At 41.2% G+C, this 20,442-nt stretch overlaps 1 protein-coding gene across 4 annotated transcripts in view; it reads left to right on the forward strand.

Moving 5' to 3' along the window:
* The window catches only part of clasp1a (cytoplasmic linker associated protein 1a), a 316,093-nt gene that overhangs the window by 137,518 nt on the left and 158,133 nt on the right, over positions 1–20,442 (forward strand). For all 4 annotated transcript variants that reach the window (XM_078552573.1, XM_078552570.1, XM_078552571.1 and 1 more), the window contains exon 9: positions 11,508–11,654. In XM_078552573.1, coding sequence (XP_078408699.1) covers positions 11,508–11,654 — 147 coding nt within the window. The remainder of the gene's footprint in view (positions 1–11,507; positions 11,655–20,442) is intronic.

Here is a 20,442-nt window from a genome sequence, read left to right on the forward strand (position 1 = left end):
ATAGATTGTGATGTGGAATCAGTTTGGGTGGAAATAAGGAATAGCAAGCGGAAGAAGTCACGGGTGGGAGTCATCTATAGGCCCCTAAAGAGTTGCTTCACTGTAGGACAAAGTATAAGTCGGGAAATAATGGAGGCATGTAAAAAGGGCGCTACAATTGTCATGGGTGATTTTAATCTGCATATTGAGTGGACAAATCAGATTGGCGGGTGTAACATGGAAGATGAATTTGTAGAGTGCATCAGGGATTGTTTCTTAGAGCAATATGTTGCAGATCCTACCTGGGAACAGGCTATTTTAGATTGAGTAATGAGGTGGGATTAATAAGAGATATTGTAGTTAAGGATTCTCTAGGGGGTAGCGATCACAACATGGTAGAATTTCAAATTCAGTTTGTGGGCGAGCAACTCAGATCTCAAACCAGTGTACTCAACTTAAATGATGGCAATTACAGAGGTATGAAGAAAGAGTTGTCTGAGAAAATAGGCTAAGGGTAAGGAGAGTGGATGAGCAGTGGCAGACATTTAAGGGGATATTTCATAACGCTCAGCAAAAATGTATCCAGTCAAAAAGAAGGAACTCTGAGAAGGATGAGCCACCCGTGGTTAACAAAGGTGGTCAAGCAGAGAATCCAATCAAAAACTAAGGTATACAAAACGGTGAAAACTAGTAGTAGGCCAGAGGATTGGGAATTTTTTCAGAGCCAGCAGCGGATGACTAGAAAGCTAATGAAGAAAATTGATTATGGAAGTAAATTGGTAAGAAATATTAAAAACAAACAGCACAAGTTTCTATGGGCCTATAAAAAGAAAGAGTGCCTGAAGTGAGCATGGGACCCTTGGAGGATGTAACTGGAGAGTTGATAACTGGGAACAGGGAAATGGCAGATAATTTAAACCAATATTTTGGAGGACACTATAAACATCCCAAAGATATAAGATAAGCAAGGAGTTAATGGGAGGAAAGATCTTGTAACAGTCTCTATCACAAGAGATGAAGTATTTCACAAACTAATGGGGTTAAAGGCAGGCAAGCTGCCAGGACTTGATGGCCTGTGTCCAAGGGTTTTAAAGGAAGTGGCTGCAGAGATAGTGGAGGCATTGGTCAAAATAGTCCAGAGCTCACTGAATTCCGGGAAGGTCCCAGCGGATTGGAAAACCACTAATGTGATGCCCCTGTTCAAGAACGGAGGGAGACAAAAAGGAGGAAAGTATAGGCCAGTCAGCATATATCTCTTGTTGGGAAAATACTAGCGTCCATTATTAAGGAAGAAATAGCAGGACATTTAAAAAAGCTTAACGCAATCAAACAGAGTCAACATGGTTTTGTGAAAGGGAACTCATGTTTGACAAATTTGCTAGAGCTCTTTGAGTATATAACAAGCAGAGTTGATGAAGTGGTATATGGTAGTGTATTCAGATTTCTAGAAGGTATTTGATAAGGTGTCACATAAGGTTATTGCGCAAGACAGGAGCTCACAGTATTGGGGGTAATGCATTAGTATGGATTGAGGGTTGGTTAACACATGAGACAGGGTCGGGATTAATGGGTCTTTTTTAGGTTGGAAAGACTTAACTAGTGGAGTGCCACAAGGATCAGTCATAGGGCTCAACTATTTACTATCTATATTAATGACTTTGGGGGGGGTGGGGGCAGAGTGTAATGTGTCCAAATTTGCTGACGATACAAAAATAGGTGGGAGGGCATGCTGTGATGAGGACATAAAGAATCTGCGAGGGGATATAGATAGGTTTAGTGAGTTGTCAAAAACTTGGCAGATGGAGTTTAATGTAGGAAAGTGTGAGGTCATGCACTTTGGTTGGAAGAATCAAAAGGCAGACTTACTATTTAAATGGAAAAAGACTCCAAAAAAGTGCAGCACAGAGGGATCTGGGTGTTCTTGCACATGAAATCAAAAAGTTAGCATGCAGGTGCAGAAAGTAACTAAGAAGGCAAATGGGATTTTGACCTGTATTGCAAGGAGGTTGGAGTTTAAAAAGAGGCAAGTCTTGTTGCAACTGTATAGGGTGTTGGTGAGACCGCACCTGGAGTACTGCGTATAGTTTTGGTCTCTGTATTTAAGAAAGGATATACTGTCATTGGAGGCAGTTCAAAAGAGATTCACTAGGCTGATTCCTGGGATGAAGGGGTTGATTTATCAAGAATGGCTAAACAGGTTAGGCCTTTATTCATTAGAGTTTAGAAGAATGAGGGGTGGTCTTATTGAAGCGTGCAAGATTCTGAGGGGGCTTGACAGGGCAGATGTTGAGAAGTTGTTTCCAATAGTGAGGGAATCTCAAACTAGGGGACATAGAATAAGGGGGCACTCATTTAAAACTGAGGAATTTCTTCTGAGGAAGTGAATGTCTGGAATTCTCTACCCCAGAGAGCTGTGGAAGCTAGATCACTGAAAATATTTAAAGAGGAGGTAGGTAGATTTTTGAAATATTGGGGAGTTGAGGGCTGAGGAGCTGGCACAAAAGAGGAGTTGAGGCCTGGGACATATCAGCCATGATCTTGTTGAAGTGCAGGGCATGCTTGAGGGACCGAATGGCCTACTGCTATTTCTTATGTTCTAACTGGCCCATCTCCACACCCGCACTCCCCTACTGGTTCTTGGCTCACAAGCTTCACTGCGAACCAGACCATAGTGTGAAAAGACAAAAATTGCGTTTGTAGTCACACATGGGTTTGGTGTGTAGCTTGCGAGTTGCAAAAGTGCACAGATTGGGTTTTCCCCAGAGAGAGATTCAACCCTTTTTCTCTGTGCATTAAACATTAACGCTTTAAAAAGTGTCTGTGTTTAAAGCACTGCACAGCAAGAGTAAATATTTCCAGTTGAATATTCAAAGCCCTTGAGTAATGTGCACAATTGTATGGATTATCCAAAAAAAAATGTGCTTGTGGCATTGTGCTGATGAGGTGTGTTCTTCAGGGCACATGAAGCATGAATTGAGCAAATCCATCATGGTTGACAGCACAGTGAGTTCCTTACGCATACCGTGTATAGAAAGTGATAAAAATGTCCTTCGTAATGTACAGCTTCAAAGATGGATTTGAAAATTCTGAAACTGTAGTGCGCTAGAATTATCAACTAGCTGTTACCACTAGCTTTATCATCCAGCTATTACCACTAGCTTTATGGCTGGTAAATGAACAGATGCAATCAGTTTCCTTCAACTGTTTTGCCACTTTGCCATGGAATTTTCGTAATGTTTGTCAAGGCTCTGCTTTCTAGTAGCAGAAAACGGTTACAATTTCCACTTTTTCATAATATTAAGAAGGCTCAGCACTAACATTTATATAGTGCTGGGGAGATGCAATTAACTGCTTGAAATCTTTTTACAATTTGAGCTTCAGATTAGTTAGCTCATGGGTATGGATCAGACAAACTGCTCGATCCTGGGCAGAATTGAGATTCTGGAGTACTGTTTTGGCTATATCCATTCAGGTAAGTCATAAAAGTTCTATCACACACCTGACTTGAGATTCAGAGATGGAGGTGAGTCTTGTCAGTAGGTGAGCCCCTTGTACAAAACTCAGCATCTGCCCTGCTGCTCCAGCCTCATTGTTCTTATAGCTGCTCCGGTTAAATGCCTGGATGCTGGTAACATCCAAGTGCTGATTGGGGAACTGAATAATAGTGGTGCTGTTGAAGGTCAAGGCAAAGTGGCTGGGTCTACTCTCCTTGGAGATTTCCATTAAACGAAATGGTGCAAATGTAACATGTGACTTCACCCCAAGCCTGTATATTATTCAGGCCCTGCTGTAGTCAGATGTGAATGCAGCTGGGAGTGATGTAATTATCAGTTGATAACCACCTTCCTGACTTTATGATGAATATGAGGTTGTTGATAAAGCAGCTGAAGATGGTTGGGCCAAAAGCCTTCCCCTGAGAAACTCCTATAGTGATACCCTCGGGCTAAGATGGTTTACTCTGACAACTACATCCATTTTTTTTTCAGGAGCAGCACTAGGCAGTGAGAGAGGTTTCTACCCAAACATGCAGATTGAACCTTGATTTTAACTGGGTTTGAGATTACTATCATCTGACTTGGAGATGAGAGTACGGCCACAGTGTCAAACTTGTGACTTATTATTTAAGATTGTTGAAATGTGCAATCTGCTTCAATACATCATTTGTATAAAGTGATGCTTTATAAATATATTTCTGTAAGCTGATTGCAGGACTATCTTACCCTCTTGTTCTGTCACTTATACATTCTGCAGATGATTGCAAAATTAAGAAACAAGCATAAGCTGCCATCGGTGTGATATTTTGTCCTTTTCAGTTTAAGGTGACAAACTGTTGTAAACTCCATCAGACAGCAGAATCTAATTTAAAGTATAATGTGTGTAATTTACGACCAGGTCACAGGATTTTTTATTGTAGAATCTCAGTCATTTTCAAATTATTTGCAATAAAAAGGATTTATGCTGTTGAAATTTGCAGCCTATTAAACTAATGTAGAAATTGCTGCAGCATTCATGGCTTGCTGCTCTTCATTTAGTGGTGTGTCTTGTGCATTGTATCCTATGTACCAGTGTGCGATAGATACCCAGATGCAGGAACATTATTGCCATAAGCTGTTTTGCTCTTTCACTCTTGAACCTAAAATGAACTTCAAAAGATGTAATCTAGATTGAACAGTGTTAATTAATAACTTGGAAATATTTAGCTTGAAATATGTATCTTATTAGTTTACTATGTACATCTTTTCCCTTTAATTTATTGTAACTTTTGTAAATTATGTACAAGCTATGTCAGATTAAAACAGGAAGATATCTTGTATTTACATTTTCATTATAAATAATGCACGAAGAATATATAGACAATCTTGCAATAAATTAACAAAGCTTTCGACACTGCTTATTATCAAAACAAAATGATCTTTGATGAATTTTAATTGGAATTCAAACTCTGCAAGTCACCCTATAATACTGATGTATATTAACTACTGCTTGTAAATGAACTGAGTGGCCCAACTGCAAACCAAATATTGTTTTGCATTTACTGGAGAATCTAAGAGAACATATATTGATGTAATGCCCTTCCTTTCTTATAATTTTGAGATTACCTGTGAATTTCCTCTTCTTTAAGAATTCAGTTGGGATTACTGCTTTAAGGGTCCAACCACGATCTCACTATTGAATTTGCAAATTAGGCAGCTCATGTCCTTGCAACCTTCATTATCATTGAACACTATGTTAGATCCAATGTCAGTGCACCCTGTGTCAGATCACACTCGAACTGTTGCATCAGTGCAGAGCAGTTTACTGACACTGAAATTTGTATAAATGCAGACTGAATCCAGAGTCGGGTCCTGACCCAACCAGAGCAATGCTCCCTGGAGGAGGAAACCTCACTCCACTTTGCTACATGGTCAATTAAGGCCTCAACAGCTGATTTATATCAAACACATTCTACCTTGCGGCAAAGCCAAAGTTTGAGAGGTTTTGGGGATTTCTTTTCTCGACGCCCACTTCCTGGATTGTCATTTCAACTGCCAAGTGGCTCTACGGCTGCGAAGATTTGTTGTCTCTATCACATAATCACTTTAGATTTCTGATTTTTTTATAAACTTATATATTTCCATTAATGCTTAGTTTACATATTTCCATTAATACTTAGTTTACAAAGAAAGAACTTGCATTTATCTGGCATCTTTTCATGACCCTAGGAAGCCCCTCAGTGATTTGCAAGCAATTAAGTACTTCTGGAATATAGTCTCTCTTGTAATGTAGGGAAATGTAGCAGCCAATTCATAAAACAACAACATTGAATGATATTTATTTTAGTGATAGTTTAGGGAGTCTGGTGACACCTCCCCCCGTTGCTCTTCAAAATAGGTGCCAGAGGGCTCTTTTAAATCCATCCACCTGCAAAGAAAGACATGGCCTCGGTTTAATATCTCATTTGAAAGGTGGCAGCTTGGACAGTGTAGCACTTGCTCAGCACTGCACTAGAGTATCGACTTGGAACTTGTGTACAAGATTCTGGAGTGGGATTTGAATTTTAAGACTTGGAGGCCAGAGATGCTACCTCTAAGCCACGGCTGAGCACTACTACGCACTTGGTAAGCACCAGAAAAAGCATGCAGGCATCCATTCTGCCTAGAATTTGAGCTATTTGTTTATGGTATTGCTGATCCTCAGGCATCATAGCTTTGACTAAAGATGCAACACCATTGACAATTGTCAATAAAAAGCCAACTCACAAGGCCATGTTTTTGTATAGAATTTACAACCAGATTGGATTTAAAATGGCTGTGTGTTGTCCGAAGAGAAAGGAAGTAAGAAATATGCTGCCATATCCTCCAAAAATAAATTCAGTAAATTTTCATCTTTGATCTTGGTTTTAAAAACATTTTTAATGACTATTATGACACAGTAAAGGCTGAGTTCAAATCCCAGAGGGAAACTTGAAACAACTGTCATAACCCATTTTTTGCAATTTGTGTATTTCGTGATGCAGGCTTTGAATTCAGTAGTAGTAAGATCACCGAGTCTCGATTTTTATAAAACTAAATTAAATATTTATTAATACACGAAAGATTGTAAACACATACATAAGTCTACAAAATTACTACTAAAATAACTACAAAAATCCCCTAATTAATCTGACTCTCAGTTACACCCCTGTTAAGGCAACAGTAAATCTCATAGATTTAAGCAGACACCTGGAAAGCATAACAAAAAACAGACCCTTCATGAGGACTCAAAACGTCAACTCTTTTCTTCTCTGCCGATGCTGCCAGACCTGCTGAGTTTTTCCAGGTAATTCTGTTTTTGTTTTGGATTTCCAGCATCCGCAGTAGTTTTTTGTTTTTATACCTGGAAAGCATATCCTGGACAGTCACATTAAAAATGAGTTCCTTTCAGCTCTGGGTCCTTGCAGATAGCAGCTTGAGGCTTACAGGCTGGAGGCTTCTCACACTTGTTGGATCTTAAAATGCCTCTACCTTGCACACAATCTCCTTTCTCCTTTATACATATCTTTTTCTTTGAATGTAAATTTTCCATTGTATCTCTTGGCTTTTAACTTTACCTCTTCTAACAATAACATCCTTTCATCCCACCAATTTTATTAGTAAGCTGAAAAAAAACACATTCCTTGGCGTCTTCTAGCAAGGTGTAAGATTTCACCCACAATTTTGAATGGTTTCTTTTAACATAAGAAAATTTACCATCTACCCTCCTTACGTTTACCTAATCAACATCTCAAAACCACTATACATCAAAGCACCCAGACTAGCTGGCTTTAATCCACCTAAGATGCGCACACAGACCCCACTGGAACGCTATTTTAAAAAATAATTTCCAATGACATTATAGACATTAATATCTCTTCATAACATGACTAATTAGTGTATTTTGAAGGTAAAGACAATAATGCTGAAAGGGTTTTACTGTCTGTTTTGACCATAAGGATTGTACTTATCCATGACAGTAATTGACTAGTTTATTTGCCATTGTATGTATCCTCCTTCTTAGGCAGTCACTTGGGATCATGGGTAACTTGCCTCCACTCTAGTTTGATGGCTTCTGAGATGGTTGATAACTCCAATGCGCGATCTGCAGACTCTGCCATATGTGGGGCAGTTGGTACTTGAAGGGTCGGTCAGGTGAGGCGTTTGTGTGCTCGACTTTGCCTCTGCATGCTCCCGATGAAGAATCTCGATGTGTTTGGTGCCTTCCCAAATAAACCTCCTCCGTTTTCGTCAGTTACAAGCCAGGGTCTCCCATGAGCCGCCGGGGACGTTTGATCTCTTCAGGGATGTTTTCAAGACATCCCTGAATTATTTCCGTTGTCCTCCTGGCAGTCACTGCTGTGGCCAAATTCCACTAGAACAGTTGTTTTGGGAGTCTGACATCAGGCATGCGGATGACATGTCCTGCCCAGCGGAGCTGGTTTTGAGTGATCAGTGCCCGATACTGGGCATGTTGACTTGGGAGAGGATGTTGCTGTTGGAGTGTCTTTCTTGCAACTGGAATTTTGAAGGAGCTCCTCAACTGAGAATGTCTTCAACTTGAACGTCTTCATAATATGCATATACTAGATAAGGTATTAGTGTGTTAGTTGACAATTGTATTGCACCTTTTGTTCTTTATTTTAATTTGCTTCACCCTTTTATGTTGCCTTGTTTGCTTATTGATTTTTCTTTTCCTTTTATTTACCTTCACTATTCCTTCATCTTTTAATAATTTCCTTTTAATCCCATCCAATTTCTTAATTTAAGCAATTGTTTTGTATAATTTATTGTTTTCCTTCTTTAATCAAATGTTAAATGGGTACAGCCTACTGAGATGATCTGAATCAAGAATCGCTAAAAGTAAGGAATTAATTCTTAATATGAGGTGGCATAGTTGCAATTTTCTTTCTTTATTCTTTCATGGGATGTGGGTATTGTTGACAGTGCTGGAATTTGTAGCCCATCCCTGAACTGAGTGGCTTGTTTTCAGAGGGTAATTAAGAGTCAACCATATTACTGTGCGTCCATAGTCATGTTTAGGCCAGACTGGGTAAGGATGGCAGATTTCCTTCCCTAAAGGACATTAGTGGACCAGATGGGTTTTTACACAATTGTTGATAGTTTCATGGCCACCATTACTGAGGCCAGCTTTACGATTCCAGATTCATTAACTGAATTTAAATTCCACCAGCTGCTGTGAGATTTGAACTTGTGTCCCCAAAGCATTAGCCTGGGCCTCTGGATTATTAGTTCAGTGACATTACCACTATCCCTATTCTCCCATTGCGGTTTTTTTTGTTGGCATGCAGAACAAATTATTTTCAGTTAATGTATTTCTCTAGTGTAAGATCATAAAATAAAATGGTGAAGATAACAGCTCTCATTTAAGTAGTGTAAATCAATTATCTTTTAAAACCAAATAATATGCTTTCAAATTATGGACTCTACCACACTATCTGTTTTCTTTTAAAACATATTTTTAACATTAACCTAGTACATAGCTATGCAATTTCATTACTTTAGAATGTCTCTTTACTTAAAAATGATCTTTTTATGCACATTGTTCATGAATTATTGCTGTAATTCTGTTGCTGTTGATGTACTATCTGAGTTGTGGCTAAGTAGCAAACCCGTAACAAAACCTGACTCTCTCCTTTTTATTTCTTCCTGCCTTCTGTAATCTACAGCCATCCTGCACCCACCCCCCCACCCTTAATAAACCTCTGGGTGTATGACTAATACTACAGGAACCTTCCCATAGGTTGCTCATGAGGTCTTCCTTCATGCGGCAGCTTGGATACTGAGTATCTCCCAGCTTAGTCGACTGGTGGTGTCACAGCTGGGCCCTATCAAATCCAAACACTCTGACCACGGTTATTTGTTTCTGATTGGGACAATGATTTTTCCCTTCCCCCACCCCGATATTAGACCCAATTGTAATGCTCCATCCAATTTCTTTACTAAAGTTACCTAACTCAGCACAGACCAAACTTGGAACTCTACAGATCTATATGACTCCGTATCATATTGCCTGTGCATTTGCCCACTAAACTACTGAATGAACTCGCATTCTGCAATATCAATGGGAACTCATTTTAAAAATTGTTCAGTATGTAGGTTTCCTGTTTAAGTGGAGAATTGTGAAAATGATGGTGTGACACAATCTGTAGATGTAATAGTGTAAAAATTATAGCTGGACTCCTCACATCCTTGCCCCTTCAGCATCTACTCCAGTGCTACTTCATTGTTAGAGTTTTATTTTGAACGTTTGCTTTCTGGTTTAAAAATTGACGTATGGTCTTGGTGCAGGAACAAAATATATCTTTTCCTGTAATAATTGACGCAAACTGAACTGCTGTTTCAAAACTGTAGCTTCACAGAGGATATAGAGTTGCCTTATTTAATCATCTGTGTGATATGAGACTGATGTTTATGGTGAAAGGTGTAGGTTGAGATGATCAGAATTTCATGGGATGCAATAATGTACCCTCTGCGTTTTGAAACACAGGACATTTTTGAGACCAGGTCAAAGCTAAACAGATATGAGGATGGATAAATATTCTGGGGATTTTTCATGAAATAGTTTGGAGTTGAGTTTATATTTGATGTACCTTTCTTCAGAAAATCAATTTTGTAGATGAGAGAGATGATTCTAAGTGATCTGAGTGATGAGTGCATTTGATGGGCAGAATTGCCTTTCGTCAGTATATACAGTTTTTCAAGTTTTTTTTTCAAGTTGTTTGGTTTTGGAATCCAGATTTGATTTACAGTTAAACTATTATTTTATGTTATGAATCCACATTTTGAGGTGTTACATGGAAGTCCTGACCTATTCAAAAAAGGAGAATTCGCTATTATTAAACCCATTAGACCTCATCCAAGTTTCTGAACCATGTGTTTGTTACTGGGAAACTAAGCTTGTAGTGATGCACTTTCCTCTTGCCACAAGGGGGAAGCATTATCACTGATCATTTTAAAAATGTGCCTTATTACGTAAAATAAATTAAACTGTGTGTATTTCTTTTCTGATGTAAAGAAGGTTCTGGTTTTATCAGATTGAAAATGTATCTCATGTGTTGTCCACTATTCATATTGGTGTATAGATCCCTGCTGCAGCTCCTTGGCTCATGATGAGGGTGTCTGGTCAAATGTATGTTAAGAATTAGAACTTGTGTGTCTTAATTCATAAACATCTTTCCAAAAAAAACCTTCTGAAATAGCGAACCAGTAAAAAGTAATCTGCACAAGATACTGCTTTTTGAGTGTTGCAGCTGTTTAATATTGAGGTCAGAAGAGTTTGGAATAGATAATAAAGCCGACATTTTATTTGTCAAAGGAAATTGATGACAGCTGTTCGAGCAGTCCTCCTAACGCCTCCCATGAGATGCTTGAGGCAGACTCTAGCTGTGGGTTTTGATAGCAGCAGGGATTGCCTTTTACTTCCCATTTTCTTTTGATAGTGCCTTTTAAAGACTTAAAAAAAACACAAAAGTTACAATATTTCCACATGCAGTCATCTGGAATATTCTGTTTGGACTTAAGGCACATGCTACTGATGAATATGTTGGGGTATATCTGTTTTAGTGCTCAGTGGACAGTGTGTGCTTAGCCTCATAGCACATGAGAGCATGATTGATCATTGTCTGGATTGATTGCAAATAGAATCTGTTGAAGCAGAGGTGGTGATTGCGATTGTTAAAGGGAGGGATGATGAGAAGACTAATCTGCAAAAAAATTTGTGCTTGTAAGTGAATGTTGTATATTTTAACAGAGTATACATGAACAAAAATGCACTAAATGCAATTTATTAAAGGAAATAGAGCTATGTAAAGGAGGAAAGCTCCGAAATGTCCAGTCTCCTCTGGTGTTTCAGATGTCATTTTGAAAAGAAGTAGATCACCAGATAATGTAGTGGTGTGTGATGTTGAAATTGGCTCTAGTAATTAACACCTAGGGATGATGGTTTTATACTGAAGCATATTTAGAATGCTGATTGAGGAAATTGTTTTCATATTTTTCCTTTTTTTTATCTAGATAAAAATTTTGATGATGAAGATTCTGTGGATGGAAACAGACCATCTTCTGCTAGCTCCACATCCTCAAAAGCTCCCAGTTCACGGCGTCCAGTCGGCACAGGTCGTAGACCAGGATCGTCTGCAGTTGGCTTGAGAAGTGGAACAGGTGAGACACATTCAGTGTCTGGTTTGGCAAATGTTTCTACATAATTTGTCCTGTGACCACCTCTTTCAACAAATGGATAGAAAGAACTTGGAACACAGAAATGGGCCATTCTTCCCAACCAGCCCATGTCGAGGCTCGCTCCCCATGCAAATAGATAGTTCTAATTGCATTTGCTCACCTTGTTCCCATATTCTTTATCCTTTATAATCCATTATTCATGTATACAATCTAATTCTGTGGATGGTATTTCTATACATCAGGAACTTGTGGCTAGCAGTGTCAGTTAAAATCCATATTGGAATAAGGACTTAACTTTAATTGTTCTTTTTACACAGGATTTGTGTAGTTGCATAAGCTATTTTGTGCTGCCACTTCTTTTACCCACAGATTATATTTTTATGAAGCTTGATGCTCTGTTTTTATCCTGCTTCTTTCACTCCCAAAATGGGTAGTATCCTTTAAAGGGGAGTGGAAATTCTGGATGTGATGGATATTTTGTCTTTTTGATATACTATGCTGCTCATTCTATCTTTTAAGAAGTGGGTAACATTTCAAGGATGCTATAGACTGGAAGCAGTAATAGTGGATAGTTCTTCATCAAATGTCAGATACTCTGAATTCAAATTTCTGATATAGGGAAAAGCGTTAAAGATACCAACCATTGGCATAATGTCAGGTTTGTAAAACCAATGACATTAAACTCCAAGTGCAAATATTATTTGAAGAATGTCTTCCATCTGAAAACTCAAGAGCCTAGGAGTTGAAGTTTGTGATTACATATTATTTTTGATGAATTAAGTGGTGTCATTTATAATACTTCACTCCGATAAAATAAAACTACACAAATTAACATTACAGATTAATTATATGTGTAAACCTATATAAAGAAAGCCTTATGTATATAGCCCAAACTGTATCTGTCAACAATGAACATAGTACCTGGACATGTACTGACTATGTTGTGTAAGTAAATATAATCATTCATTTTGCATGTAGCAACGCGATGAACAATTATCAGAGATGTTTGTTGCCCAGGACGAGTGAAGAACCTCTTGCTTTTCTTTGCACAGTCATGCGATAGTTAACATTTCTGAGCCACTGTTACAGAGACAACGACTTGGTTTAACATCTCAGTTTGAAAAAAAGACCTTAGACCTCTCAGTATTGTACTGACGTTTCTGATTAGACTGAATTCAAACAGCCTTTGTGAATTTCATGAGAATTTGGCGTGCACTTCAAGACATTTCCGGGAATGGTCATAAAATGCCTTATGAAAATTAATATTTTCTTTTCAGTGTATGTTCGGAAAATTTGGATGTGGATTGAACGCAGTAAGGCCTCTAAGTGTGCAAAAGGGTAGTGCTGAAGTTAAAACTGGCTAAAGGCAGGAGGTTTTGTAGTTTGTATATACTGTTGATCAGCTGGAGTATGTTGGTTATAACAACAACAACTTAAATAGTACCTTTAATGCAATAAAACATTCCAAGGTGTTTCACAGGAGCATTGTAAAACAAAGTATGATACCAAGCCATGTTAGGAGATATTAGGTCAGATGACCAAAAACATGGTCAAAGAGGTAGTTTTTAAGGAGTGCCATAAAGGAGGAAAGTGAAGTAGGCAAGTGTAGGAAGGGAATTCCAGAACTTAGGGCCAAGGCCTAGGTAACTGAAGACATGGTGGAGTAATTAAAAATGGGATGCTTGAATGGCCAGAATTACAACAGAGGGTGCTGGTGAGAAGTGACGAGCATTCTGGGAGAAGTCACCGCAGCCACCGCGAGTCAGGAGGGAATCGAGGAGAAGGACTCTTGCACTCAACAGGAGGAAGAGCATCCAACAGAGGGCGCTGGTGCGAAGTGACTGAAGCATTCTGGGAGAAGTCACCGCAGCCACCGTGACTCCGGAGGGAATCGAGGAGAAGGACTCTTGCACTTAACATGAGGAATAGTGTCCAACAGAGGGCGCTGGTGAGAAGTGACAGAAGTATTCTGGGAGAAGTCACCGCAGCCACCGTGACTCAGGAGGGAATCGAGGAGAAGGACTCTTGCACTCAACAGGAGGAAGAGCGTCCAACAGAGGGCGCTGGTGAGAAGTGACTGAAGCATCCTGGGAGAAGTCACCGCAGACACCGCGACTCAGGAGGGAATTGAGGAGGACCCACTGTCAAAGAACGGAATAGCCCCAAACATTACATTGCTGTAGTGTTTCCATCCCTCCGTCCCTCCTCAAACCTTAAAAAAAGAGAGAGGAAGAGGCAGTGCCTTCAGGAGTGCACCAGACCTGCGAGGGACACTTCTGAAAGTGGATTTTAAAGACAAAGCAGCTGATTGGTGAGTAAATCCTGGGAGCAGACTCAGAGGGAGGAGCACCGGAGCGGAGTGTATAAATTTAGCTTACCTCGGGGATTTGCGGCCTTGTCTCCAGGGAGCAGACTCGGAGGGAGGAGCACCGGAGCGGTGACCTCGGGGCACAGAGTAACTGACGCCAAAACTGAAATAGTGACATCACAGGAAAGCTGTGACCTGATTGGTTGGTAGGAAATCTGCACCAAATTTGAAAAAAAAACACTGCAAAGCTAATTAATAAATTAATTATCTAAGTCGAGATGGCTGGGCAGGTGACGTGTTGTAGCTGTATGATGTGGGAGCTGGCAGATCCCATTGCAAGTCGCAGTGACCACAAGTGTTGGTTGCTGGAGGAACTCCAGCTCAGAATTGATGAGCTGGAGTCCGAGCTCCGGACGCTGCGGCACATCCGGGATGGGGAGAGTTACCTGGACGCTTTGTTTCAGGAAGCAGTCACACCCGGTAGATTAAGTACCTCAAGTTCGGTCAGTGGTCAGGGTCAGCAGGGTGTGACTGCAAGTGAGACGGGTAGAGGGATCCTGTGTTCAGGAACAGAAGAGCCTCAGCTCTTGACCTTGTCCAACAGGTACGAGGTACTTGCTCCCTGTGTGGATGAGGAACAGGGCTGTAGGGAGGATGAGCCAGCTGACCATGGCACCGTGGCACAAGAGGCCATTCAAGAGGGGGGAGCAGAAAGACAAGTGGTAGTTGTAGGTGATTCTATAATTAGGGGAATTGATAGCCTCCTTTGTAAGCAGGATCGAGAGTCCCGCATGGTATGTTGCCTGCCCGTTGCCAGAGTGAGGGACATCTCTGACCGGCTTGAAAGGATATTGGAGAGGGAGGGGGAGGATCCAGTTGTTGTGGTCCACGTCGGGACAAGTAACATAGGTAAGACTAGGAAAGAGGACCTGTTTGGGGATTATCAGGAACTAGGAACTAAATTAAAGAACAGGTCCTCAAGGGTTATAATCTCCGGATTACTACCCGAGCCACGTGCAAATTGGCATAGGGATATGAGGATAAGGGAAGTAAACACGTGGCTAAACGGTCTCCAACTGAACTGATCTGGGACCAATGTTCTAGCGAAAAGGCTAAATAGGGTGGTCAACAGGACTTTGAACTAGAAGGGGGGGGCGGTAAAACTCCAAGAAGTATGACTAATGGGAAACAAAGCAGCAGGTTAGCGTGTGGGGGGGATGGATTAAACTTCATGGAAAATTATGAAAGAACTGAAAAGAAAGGAGAGCCCAGGAGAGGCTATTAAAGTCCCCAGAACACAAAATAGGACAGAGTGTTTGGAAAGGGCTAGGAATCTAACTTCAAGCACATCAGATAAAGGGACGACAATGAGAAAGGGGACAGGAAATACAGGACTGAAGGTGTTGTATCTGAATGCACACGCAGTATATTAAATAAGGTAAATGAGCTTGTGGCGCAGATTGAAATTGGCAGGTATGATGTGGTGGGCATCACGGAGACATGGGTGCCAGGGGATCAGAACTGGGAGCTAAATATCCAAGGATATATATCCTATTGAAAAGATAGGCAGGTTGGCAGAGGGGGTGGGATTGCTTTGTTAGGAAGAAATGAAATTAAATCGATAGCAAGAAATGACGTAGGGTCAGATGATGTAGAATCTGTGTGGGTAGAGTTGAGGAACCACAAAGGTTAAAAAACCATAATGGGAGTTATGTACAGGCCTCTGAATAGTAGTCAGGATGTGGGGCACAAGATACACCAGGAGATAGAAAAGGCGTGTAAGAAAGGCAAGGTTACAGTGATCATGGGGGATTTCAATATGCAGGTAGACTGGGAAAATCAGGTTGGTAGTGGATCCCAAGAAAAGGAATTTGTGGAATGTCTACAAGATGGCTTTTTGGAGCAGCTTGTGGTGGAGCCCACTAGGGAACAGGCAATTCTAGATTTAGTGATGTGTAATGAGGCAGATTTGATAAGGGAGCTTAAGGTGAAGGAACCCTGCGGAGGAAGTGACCATAATATGATAGAATTTATCCTGCAATTTGAGAGGAAAAAGCTGGAATCAGATGTAACAGTATTACAGTTGAATAAAGGCAACTACAGAGGCATGAGGGAGGAGCTGGCCAGAATTGACTGGGAGATGAGCCTAGCAGGAAAGACAGTGGAACAGCAATGGCAGGAGTTTCTGGGAGTAATTTGGGAGACAGAGCAAAAATTCATCCCTAGGAAAAAGAAGCATATTAAAGGGAGGACGAGGCAACCATGGCTGACAAGGAAAGTCAGGGACAGCATAAAAGCTAAAGAGAAAGCATACAATGCGGCGAAGAGCAGTGGGAAACCAGGGGATTGGGAAGCCTACAAAGACCAACAGAGGACAACTAAAAAAGAAATAAGGAGGGAGAAGATTAAATATAAGGGTAAACTAGCCAGTAATATAAAAGAAGATTGCAAGAGTTTTTTAGATATATAAAGGGTAAGAGAGAGGCAAAAGTAGACACTGGGCCGCTGGAAAATGACGCTGGAGAAGTAGTAGTAGGGAACAAAGAAATGGCGGAGGAACTGAATAGGTACTTTGCGCCAGTCTTCACTGTGGAAGACACGAGTAACATCCCCAAAGTTCAAGAGAGTCGTGGGGCAGAGGTGAGTATGGTGGCCATTACAAAGGAGAAGGTTCTAGGAAAACTGGAAGGTCTGACGGTAGATAAATCACCTGGACCAGATGGGTTACACCCCAGAGTTCTGAAGGAGATAGCTGAAGAGATAGTGGAGGCGTTAGTGGTGATCTTTCAGGAATCACTGGAGTCAGGGAGGGTCCCAAAGGACTGGAAAATCGCTAATGTAACCCCCCCTGTTTAAGAAGGGAGTGAGGCAAAAGACGGGACATTATAGGCCGATTAGCCTGACCTTGGTCGTTGGTAAGATTTTAGAATCCATTATTAAGGATGAGATTTCAGAATACTTGGAAGTGCATAGTAAAATAGGGCAAAGTCAGCATGGTTTCATCAACGGGAGGTCATACCTGACAAATCTGTTAGAATTCTTTGAGGATGTAACCAGTAGGTTAGACAAAGGAGAGCCAATGGATGTTATCTACTTGGACTTCCAGAAGGCCTTTGACAAGGTGCCGCACAGGAGGCTGCTCAGTAAGATAAGAGCCCATGGTGTTAGAGGCAAGGTACTAGCATGGATAGAAGATTGGCTGTCTGGCAGGAGGCAGAGAGTGGGGATAAGGGGGTCCTTCTCAGGGTGGCGGCCGGTGACCAGTAGAGTTCCGCAGGGGTCAGTGTTGGGACCACAACTTTTCACTTTATATATTTTTGATCTAGATGAAGGAACTGAGGGCATTCTGGCTAAGTTTGCAGATGATACAAAGATAGATGGAGGGACAGGTAGTATTGAGGAGGCGGGGAGGCTGCAGAAGGATTTGGACAGGTTAGGAGAATGGGCAAAGTAGTGGCAGATGGAATACAACGTGGGGAAGTGTGAGGTCATGCACTTTGGTAGTAAGAATAGAGGCATAGACTATTTTCTAAATGGGGAGAGAATTCAGAAATCTGGAGTGCAAAGGGACTTGGGAGTCCTTGTCCAGGATTCTCTTAACTTGCAGGTTGAGTCGGTAGTTAGGAAGGCAAATGCAATGTTGGCATTTATTTTGAGAGGACTAGAATATAAAAGCAGGGATGTGCTGCTGAGGCTTTATAAGGCTCTGGTCAGACCACATTTAGAATATTGTGAGCAATTTTGGGCCCCGTATCTCAGGAAGGATGTGCTGGCCCTGGAGAGGGTCCAGAGGAGGTTCACTAGAACGATCCCAGGAATGAAAGGCTTAACAAAAGAGGAACGTTTGAGGACTGTGGGTCTATACTCGATGGAGTTTAGAAGGATGAGGGGGGATCTGATTGAAACTTACAGAATACTGAAAGGCTTGGATAGAGTGGACGTGGGGAAGATGTTTCCATTAGTAGGAGAGACTAGGACCCGAGGGCACAGCTTCAGAGTAAAGGGAAGACCTTATAGAATAGAGATGAGGAGAAACTTCTTTAGCCAGAGAGTGGTGAATCTATGGAATTCATTGCCACAGGAAGGCTGTGGAGGCCAGGTCATTGAGTGTATTTAAGACCAAGGTAGATAGGTTATTGATTGGTATGGGGATCAAAGGTTACAGGGAGAAGGCGGGAGAATGGGGTTGAGAAACTTATTAGCCATGATTGAATGGCGGAGCAGACTCAATGAACCGAATGGCCTAATTTTTGCTCCTATGTCTTATGGTCTAATTAGAGGAGCATAGATACTTTGGAGGTTTGTGGGGCTGGAGGAGATTACAGAGATAGGGGCATGAGACCATGGAGGAACTTGAAAACCACCCAGTGACATAACCACGACACTTACTGCACCTATCCAATCTCTCCCATGTCCTCTTTGCTATCTGGTCTGTGGTATACCACATGGCATGACCAATTTTAGTGCTACTGATACTTCATCACAATATTCAAATCTCAATGCTCATCACCATGAAGTGAAGCCAGGGCAAGAAGGTACACTTATTCTTTGCTAGTGCAATTTCTGAACAAAGGAACACAGCTAAAACACCTCGCTTGTTTTTGTGGGGCAGAGGACTTGTGATGGAAAGAGAGAACATTATTCTGTGAGCATCGAGAAAAATAAGTGACAGGTGATTGATTTTTCTTGATGATGATGATGATGATGATGACGACAGTCCTGCAAACTGCAATTCTTTGGAACACTGATAGAGTTGAATATATCGTGTTCAGTGATTGTTGACAGATGAACCATACTGGGCATAAGGTGCCGGCAAAACAAAATGAGGGGAATAAAACGTGATTCAAGTGTCTTTATTAATTAGTTTATAGACATCCGTTACTACAATTTCCTCATAATAAATAGAATGTGTAATTGAGATGTTGGAAAATAAGCCTGATACTTTAACATTCTAATCGACACTACAATCTAAATTGTAATTTTATTTGCTCTTATTATTGTGGAGTAGTTTTAAGACTGATAAATTGGATAAGACTCAAAAAAAACCCTCCCTGGTTCATCCAGCCTGAAATGCCTTTTATAGCACAAATGTACACACCAAACCCTGGAAAGCCATATAACCTCCTGGAAGAGATGAGAAAGCAAATACAAACCCAGGCAATCCTAGGAGAGAGAAGCTAGAAAATTCCCACGGAACCCTTTTGACAGTTGAAGCTTGCCTGGGAGATCACTCTGGCCTTGATTTGATATCATCATACAATATCTACCTTTTTTCAGAGTGGCATCTGCCTCAGCGAGGGACGGGTCCAGTTCTTGCTTGAAGTTATTCAATGAATTAACATTCACTGCATGAGCCATTAGTTGTGTTCCATATGTCTATGGTTCTCTGGGGGAAAGAAGCCATCTTCTAACATGAAATCTAATTCTGAACTTACATAGATTGAGATTGTGACTCTTGTCCTCCCTAACCTATTTAGTTGAAACAAACTGCCTATATATGCACAATATAATTCCTCCTTCATCTTCTAAACATAACTCAATAACTAAATAGGAGCTCTGGTCATGCAGGAAATGACCTATAGGGGAGGGACTGAGGGACAGAGCCAAGCCCATGGTGCCATTGGTGGCTCAGCTGTTTGGAGGTGTGCAAGGAAGAGTGGAAGAGCAATAGAGATAGGTGATTCGATAGTTCGAGGAATAGACAGGTGCTTCTGTGGCCACAGACGTGAATCCAGGATGGTGTGATGCCTCTCTGGTGTGAGAGCCAAGGATGTCACTGAACAGCTGTGTAAAGCATCCTGAGGAGGGAAGGTGAACGGCCAGCAGTCGTGGTACACATTGGCACGAACAACATAGGCAGAAAGAGGGAGATGGCCCCGCAGTCAGAGTATAGGGAGCTAGATGGAAATTAGCAAGCAGAACCCTGAAAGTAGTAATCTCTGGATTTCTCCCAGTGTCACATGCAAGTGAGTATACAAATGGGAGGCTGGAAAGATGGTGCAGGAGGTCTTTAGATTCTTGGGACATTGGACCGGCTCTGGGAGAGATGAGATCTGTACAGGCCAGTTGAATTGCACCTTAATAGAACAGGCACTGAGTTCCTTGGGGGGGCTGTTTATTAGAGATATGGAGGGGGGCGGTTTAAACTAACTTGGCAGGGGTGTGGGAACCAGGAGGAAATATCAGAGTGCGGTTCATAATGTTGGTGAGTTACAGGCGCAGATTGCCATGTGGAAATATGACGAGATCTGGCTCAAAGAAGGGCAGGACTGGGTGTTAAATATTCTGGAGATGAGGTGTTCAGGAAAGATAGGAAACAAAAGGTGAGCAGTATTGATTAAGCAGAGCATTGCAGTGCTGGAGAGAGAGGGTAACCCAGAGAAGTCAAGGACATAATCTATTTGGCTAGAGATGAACAAAAATGGTTCAGTTACATTGCTCAGTAGAGTCTGTAGCCCACCA

Source organism: Cetorhinus maximus, chromosome 11 (assembly GCF_964194155.1).
Source record: "Cetorhinus maximus chromosome 11, sCetMax3.hap1.1, whole genome shotgun sequence".
Classification (NCBI taxonomy): Eukaryota; Metazoa; Chordata; class Chondrichthyes; order Lamniformes; family Cetorhinidae; genus Cetorhinus; species Cetorhinus maximus.